Source organism: Trachemys scripta, chromosome 7 (genome assembly GCF_013100865.1).
Source record: "Trachemys scripta elegans isolate TJP31775 chromosome 7, CAS_Tse_1.0, whole genome shotgun sequence".
Lineage (NCBI taxonomy): Eukaryota > Metazoa > Chordata > Testudines > Emydidae > Trachemys > Trachemys scripta.
The window spans coordinates 82967270-82975459 of record NC_048304.1 but is presented as its reverse complement, the minus strand read 5'-3'; the positions used below and the strand labels follow the sequence as shown (position 1 = coordinate 82975459).

At 45.9% G+C, this 8190-nt stretch overlaps 1 protein-coding gene across 1 annotated transcript in view; it reads right to left on the bottom strand.

The window, feature by feature from the left end:
• SUPV3L1 (Suv3 like RNA helicase) overlaps window positions 1–7412 on the bottom strand; it is a 43040-nt gene extending 35628 nt beyond the window's left edge. Inside the window, exon 1 of the mRNA XM_034776268.1 lies at window positions 7108–7412. Within this exon, the coding sequence (XP_034632159.1) occupies window positions 7108–7363 (256 nt within the window). The 5' untranslated portion in view covers window positions 7364–7412. The remainder of the gene's footprint in view (window positions 1–7107) is intronic.
• Between the last annotated feature and the right edge of the window lie 778 nt (window positions 7413–8190).

Here is an 8190-nt window from a genome sequence, read left to right as displayed (position 1 = left end):
AAAGCTGGTCTGCTGCTTGTTCAGGGAAAGCCCCTGGCGGGCCGGGCCAGTTTGTTTACCTGCCGCGTCCGCAGGTTCGGCTAATCGCAGCTCCCACTGGCCGCGGTTCACCACTCCAGGCCAAAAGGCGCAGCGGGAAGCAGCACGTGCAGAGGGATGTGTTGGCTGCCCTTCCTACAGCCCTCATTGGCCTGGAGCGGCGAACTGCGGCCAGTGGGAACTGCGATCGGCCGAACCTGCGGACACAGCAGGTAAACAAACCGGCCCGGCCCGCCAGGGGCTTTCCCTGAACAAGCAGCAGACCAGCTTTGAGAACCACTGATCTGAAGGACACCTGCTTCACTCTAACAGCCTCTTGAACCTTGCCATTTAACAACCCTTTTTTTCTCCTTTGCCTTTCTGCTTCCGTCTTGGGTAGAGGTGTGACTATTATAGTATGCTTAAATAAACTGCATGCTGAGCCAAAGGATTTAAATTCACTCACCTTTAACATAGGGTCTTTTTGACTAGCTTGTTCTTATTTTTAAAACTTCCTTTTTAAAGTTTAATGTCACAGTGCCAGTTTTTGGTATGATTTCTCCCTCAAGGATGTTGAGCTAATTATATTATGGTCACTTATGAGTTAGTTGCTCAGCTATAATTACTTTTTGAATCAATTCATAAGTTCTTTAGAACTAAGTTAAGAATAACTGTTGCAAGAAGTAACCATTTTCAGGTGTATGGAAATTGCTTCTCTGAATCTTTTCCCATGCTGACATTTGACCAGTTTATATAAAAGTAGTTGAAATCACCCTTTATTATTGTTTTATTATACTTAGCTGCCTCTGACTTCCCCGCACATTGTGCATACAGCATCCTTTTCCTGATCAGGATGCCACCAGTAGAATCCTATTAAATTAATGTTATAAGAATACAAATCCATTTGTACTTTAACAAAATTAAAAATAGCTACCACACCAAGATACTAATGCAGGCTTCTCTGTAAAACAGGGGTTGGCAACCTTTCAGAAGTGGTGTGCCGAGTCTTCATTTATTCACTCTAATTTAAGGTTTTGCGTGCCAGTAATACATTTTAACATTTTTAGAAGGTCTCTTTCTATAAGTCTAGAATATATAACTAAACTGTTATTGTATGTAAAGTAAATAAGGTTTTTAAAATGTTCAAGAAGCTTCATTTAAAATTAAATTAAAATGTAGAGCCCCCGGACCGGTGGCCAGGACCCGGGCAGTGTGAGTGCCCCTGAAAATCAGCTCGCGTGAGGCCCCTGGCACACATGCCATAGGTTGCCTACCCCAGCTGTAAAATATCCATTACCTGTGCTAAAACTAACTCTGAGAGGTCAGAAAATTAAAAAGTACACTTCCTCTAGTGAACTTGATAAAGAAACTCAGGATTTCCAGTTAGTTATAGGCAGACTGCAAGACATTCTATGTTTCAAGTGTACTTAGTTAAAATACCAGGAAGATATTTCAAACTTCAACTTCGTTGTTTGAAAAGATTTAAAACAAATCTATGTAAGGAGACTTCAGAATCTATAGCCTTTCCAATTTTAACCCACTCTTGCATAAAAAGCCTATGGCACCTATAGGTCCTATGGAGTTACAGTATGCACAAAATTTAATAGTGTGCATCTTTGAGTCTGCATGATGTGTAGAATTTAGAATTTAAAGTTAAGCAGCATGCCCGTTATCAAAGTCTTCATAACTTTATTTGCTAAGCTGCCAATGTCCCTTTGAGTGTTCTGGAATTTTTGGCTACTACATAACTGTTACTCATTAAAATTAACAAGTGATTAATTGCAGAATTATGCACACTGTGGAAAATGGTCAGCCTCATTATTTACAGGATCAGTTATTACATCTTTTAATCTACTTACAACTCTTTCCTGAGTTTTACTTTGAGAATGCGATTGTATAGAAGCTTTATGTTCAAAACATTGCTAATAATGAAAGGAATCACACAGTACATGTTCAGCATACCCATAGAGAGCAAAGGTTTGAGAGTTGTGGGTATCTTGTTTTTTAAAGAGAGGGATGAATGTTTGAAAAGATAAATTTTGTTAGATCTTCTCCTATTACTGCTGCACTTTATAGTACAGAACCTACTGGGAGCAGAACAGAGAAAGCTAGAGGTCAGGCATTTGCTTGAGGGCTCTTGCATTGCATTCCTCACAAACTTAGAAAATGAAAACTTCTAGACATTTTAAAGTAATCAATTATTTGTGTAAAGGTGAAGAATTTAACTAATCTGTCAAGATAGGCCTTGTTCTCTGCCCACAGGTATTAGAGATCAAACAGATTCTATATGTGTTTTTCCTAAACCATTTCTCAAAGTTATAATTTTGAACAAAAAATACTGAAATTCATTTCTAATACATATCAAATAAAGACCACTGCTACTACCCGCTTAGCCAGTTATCTGGCTCTATTTGCTATCACCTTTCAGTCTAGCTCTACTGCAGGGGTCGGCAACCTACAGCACGTGTGCCAAACACAGCACGCGAGCAAATTTTGATTGGCACGCAGCTCCCTGCCGCGGTCCCAGCCTCTAGCCCCACTCAGCCCCCTCGCCCACCGCTCTCCCCTGCGGGGGCAGGAGGCAGAAGCTTGGTTCTGCAGCAGCCAAGCTTCCCCCCTCCTCCGCTTCTTCCCCCAGCGTGGTGCTTTCCGGCCCCTCCTCCTCTCCATCCTTGCGCCAATCAGCTGATGGCCCTAGCGAGCGGGAGGGGGAAGAGCGGCAGCGTTCACACAGCTCTGTAGAGGACGCAGAGAGAGGTAGGGACGGAGCCTGAGGGGAGGAGGTGGAACAGGGCATATCCCTTCCAGCCCCCTGCCATGAGCCACTCAGGGCAGGGGGCTGGGAGCACCCCCACGAGCCGAGCACCCCTGCCCTCTGCCCTGAACCCCCTCCACCACAACACATACCCAGCCTTCTGCCCTACACCTCCACAGCCCCAGCCCTCTGCCCTGACCCTTGAACCCCCACACACCTAGCCTTCTGCCCTGCACCTCCCACCCCCCCCAGCCCTCTGCTCTCTGCCCTGACCCTTGAACCCCCACACACCTAGCCTTCTGCCCTGAACCTCCCACACCCCCCAGCCCTCTGCCCTGAACCCCCCACACCCCAAGCCTTCTGCCCTGCAGCCCCAGCCCTGAACCCCCCCCCACACACACACTCAGCCTTCTGCCCTGCACCCCCATACCCCTAGCCCTCTGTCCAGGCTCCAGCTGCTATTCAAGGAGGAGTCTTCACACATCTCAGACTTAGGAAGGCACGATAGTTCAGGATTTCCACTTAACACTCTGTGTGGCAATAATCATGTTTTGTTTGGTTATTTATTTATTTACCAAGCCCATGCAGTCTCTTCCTGGAAAGTCTCCCCTAACCACTTAGCTTGCTATAAATTAATACCAAACAAGGTAAGATAAAGAAAGTATTTTTTCATACAACGTACAGTCAGTCTGGAACTCTTTGTCAGAGCATGTTGTGAAGACCAAGACTATAACAGGATTCAAAGAAGAACTAGATAAGTTCATGGAGAACAGGTCCATCAATGGCTATTAGCCAGGATGGGCAGGGATGGTGTCCCTACCCTCTGTTTGCCAGAAGCTGGGAATGGGTGACAGGGGATGGATCACTTGATAATTCCGTTTTGTTCGTTCCCTCTGGAGCACCTAGCATTGGTCACTGTCGGAAGACAGGATACTGAGCTAGATGGACCTTTGGTCTGACCCAGTATGGCTGCTCTTATGTTCTTATTATTTTGATATGTTTCCGACTTCCCACTGATATGTTTCACACAGACCATTTACTGTCTAAACTAACATTAGATTAGGACTACATCTAATAATCTAATGCATTATGTATCTAAAACTGTTTTCATTTAGATCCTACACTCTTTAGAGAACCAGTGTCATCTTCAGTTTTATATAGCACCAAGAGCTCAAGAAAATTGCCGTGTTTAGCAAGTCCTAAGGTTTTTATGGCATGTGTTGATAAAATAACATTGCTCCTGGGTGGAAGAGGAAAATATATTCGGAATTAATAAGTGAATGATTTAAAAAAAAAACTTTAAAAAGAAAAACTGAATTACACCTAGCATCTCAAAAAAAAGCTTTCAAGTTCCAGGGAAATATTGATCACATATTTGGGGACATGAAAAACAGAAAAGAAACAAAATGTTTGAAAGGGCACAAAGCATTTCCTATTTTGTTTTAATTTAAACTCCACATAAATTAAAAGATCATGCTAGATGACAAGAATTACAACTACTGTATATGACTTCTAAAATAAACTAGAGCAAGAGATTCTTTTCTTTTCTGCCAATGCCAGAGTTCAATATTCCATAATGCTCCTGCAACACTCAACAGCTTCAGTAGCACAGAGTGCATTAATGTGAATACAATTCCCTATAAGGGTTTAGTTGTTAATGATAAAAACAAGGAGTCCGGTGGCACCTTAAAGATTAACACATTTATTTGGGCATAAGCTATCGTGGGTAAAAAAACCTCACTTCTTCAGATGTATGATGTTAACCACTGAAACACACACAGAACCCTGCACTTATGTTCCAGCTAGAAAGTGTTTCTGCTCATCTTTAAAAATGGTCCAAAACCAAGACGACAAAATCTCAGTCTTTTACAAACAGCTATTAAAGAATATTATGGTTATCACAGATCTGATCAAGTTCCCCCTGCTGGACGCTCATCAGACTGCTGTGAGGGGAACCAAATGTTGACTCCCACATGCCCTTAGCTTCCTGGGATTGGTAAGAATTTAGGCACCATCCTGGCTTTGGCCCTCTAGGCATGCACAGACCCAGATCTGTGGGTAGGTCTACACTTACCTCCGGGTCGGCAGTAAACAATCGATCTTCTGGGATCAATTTATCGCGTCTTGTCTAGACGCGATAAATCGATCCCGGAAGTGCTCGCCGTCGACACCGGTACTCCAGCTCGGCGAGAGGAGTACGTGGCATCGATGGGGGAGCCTGCCTGCCTACGTTATTAACGTAGCTGAATTTGCGTACCTTAGTTCGAAATGGGGGGTTAGTGTGGACCAGGCCTTTGTCTCAAACTACTCTTGGCAGGGGACCCTGCAGACCAATTGTCTAGGCCCTAAAACTAGTGCCACCTCCCCAGCAGGTCTATCACATTCCCCAGAATCCCACCAAAGGTGTGAGCCTTCTGGTTTACAGGTTCTCTCTTCAAGGGTACATGACAGTGAAAGCAAACAGACAGACTTTGTACAGGATTCTAAACACAATTATTCTTTACTTAGTTAAAATGAGAAATACACAAATCTATACAAAATAATAAATACATCTATACGCATGCTTCAGATTCCTTCCTATTCTGAAGAATTCCTTTGACTTGGGCCTAGTTCTCTGCGCTGTCCAGGATCTTTCCCCTGCAGATCATGGTTTTTCTTCAGACTCCTGGAACCTTTCTATATGAGCTGATCATCTCTGACCTTGGCTGCTCACCCAGAACAGACCACCTGCCACAAAATCCTACCCATCTCTTCCTCTCTCCTGACAAAGCTTCCTATTTATCTGAGAGTCTCCTGAGTTTATCTATCCCCATACTAATACCTGGGCTCTTTGTTCTCTCCTTGGTGATTTTCCATTTCCCCCGCAGAGAAGATGGAGAAACTAGCTTCTTTGCTTAGACATCCTCCTTTGCATACCCATTGTCCCAAAATGATTCCACCTGAACAGGCGACCATTAACAATCTAATAAAGCAACAGAGGGTCCTGTGGCACCCTTGAGACTAACAGAAGTACTGGGAGCATAAGCTTTCGTGGGTCAGAACCTCAACTGCTAGCAGAGCACCTCACCCTCCCTGATTGAACTAACCTCGTTATCTCCACACTGATATATACCTGCCTCTGGAGATTTCCATTACTTGCATCTGAAGAAGTGAGGTTCTGACCCACGAAAGCTTATGCTCCCAGTACTTCTGTTAGTCTCAAAGGTGCCACAGGACCCTCTGTTGCTTTTTACAGATTCAGACTAACACGGCTACCCCTCTGATACTTAACAATCTAATAAACCACCACAGTATCTGGACTGGGATAGATGTGCTACAGTCCCTCTCAGCAAATGGTGAATTCACCATTCACAGAGGATACACTTGCCATAATACAATAATTAATAACAGCTTTGTAACACCAACCAGAATTCATATGTTGCACATAGACAGATTCCCCAAGTCATCACAATGGTGTCTGAAGATGATCCTCCAAGATACAGTGGTGTAAGTTTCTAACATAGCTGGGCATTTACTAGAAATGCTCATGAGCTGTATGTTTGATTTTGATCTGGAGAAAATTCAGACATCTGCAGCATTACCACCTGCCCATCACAAAGTGAAATTTGAGGAAACTAATATTTCAGATGCAGACTGATTAGGATTTGTGACAGTGAAGTTATGAAGCTACCACATATAAAAGTGACTGCCCACAAGATTTCAACCTAGCCAATGAAGTGCCCTCTATAGTAATACAACGTTTTCCCTAATAAGGGGCAAAGAAAACAAAATCACAGGTTCTTCCTCCAATTACAACACACCTTGTAGGCTTTTAACAAAATATGTTGCCAATCCTGACAAATTAAGATTTGTAGGTTCTTGGTTCCATTTTTCTTACCACTATGCTTAAGGAACAATCACCACATCTGAACAATTCAGAGGTCCTTGCCTCAGGTCTGTTAAAAGGAAATGAAACTGGTAAATAATTAAGTAATATACAAATAGATATGTCCTACGCTAATCATGAAGACACTGTAAAGGAGAATAGATTTCTTATACATTTCTGTTCTTGTAATACCACATTTCTCTACTGTTAAAATAAGACATTACAGTTCTCCATAAACAGATAATATTCAAAGAGCTACTTGCTACAGCATGACAGACGGACTTCTGCACCAGATAGGAGGTAAAGAGAGTTTAGCATAGACCTGAATTGTAACCATACCAAGAACCAGACTGACCCCTTCAGACACGCTGTCTTGACTATTTCCTAGTACTGTTACATTCAGGACTACGCCAAACACTGTTCACCTGCTACCTGACGCACGGTCCCTCCACGGCCCAGCACCACTTACTCTTGTTGAGCGGCTGGGTGAGCTCGGCCCCGATGTCCCCCTCCGGGCCCGGCCCCAGGGGCTGCACGTGCAGGGGCACGAACAAGGAGGTGTTCGGGGCCCTGACGCCGTTCCCCTCGGACGAGGAGGCGGCGGCCCGGCTCGGGGGCCGCAGGCCCCCCAAGCTCCGGAAGACAGGAAAAGCGGCGCCGGCATGGCGGGGCGAGGCTCCCGGGCGGGCCGGCAGCCGGGAGAGCAGCCGCACGCAGCGGTTCATAGACGCAACACGCTCCGCTCCACCGGCAACTGCGGCGCAGCCCTACTGCGTCATCACAGCGTGACACAGACCCTCGGTCAGGGCTGCCCGCCAGGTGCCTGACTGGGGAACATGTTACCAAAGCCGGCAGCAGCCCCGCCAGGCTTGCCGTGCATCCGCAGGGAGAGGACATGCTGAACCCGGCGGCGCCCCTTCGGCCGATACCCGGCCCGGCACCCTCCGTGGTCACTCACACTGGGACGGGCAGCACCGGCTGCCGCCGGCGATTAGCAATGACGAGCTTAGGGTGGAAGGGCCCAGGGCGGGGACTTGCCTGGGTGTCAACAGCGAGCCCCAGCGGCAGCGGGGCCAGACTTGCGGGCCGGGGGAGCGCGCCCAAGCAGGGGCGGCCTGGACCCCCGTAACTGCCGTGCTGGCTCGTGAGATGCCTGGTAGCTACGGGCTGGGGAGGAGGGGCCAGGAGCCGCTCCGGAGTGCCTGTGAGTCTCTAGGCACTAAATCTAGATCTCCAGGAGACTGCTGAGAAACCGGGGCCAGAACTCCTAGGGCACTCGGAAAATGAATAGTGAATGGTGAATCCGATTTATACAGTAGGCCCGCCGGGGTTTTAAATGCCATGGTAATGTGCATTTTTCTGCCCAACAGGTGCACTGTGCGTGCATTTCTTCATCTTGTGTGATTGTGTTTTGTCATGACGTAAAGTCTGTGCACCGTAACTGATATATGCACGCAGGCACGTTTGCATTGTCTGGTCTCTTTAGTCTACGCTCCACTGCCTCGCACTTTCAGAAAAAGAGAACAGAAATGGATGAGGGTGAGAGCTCCTC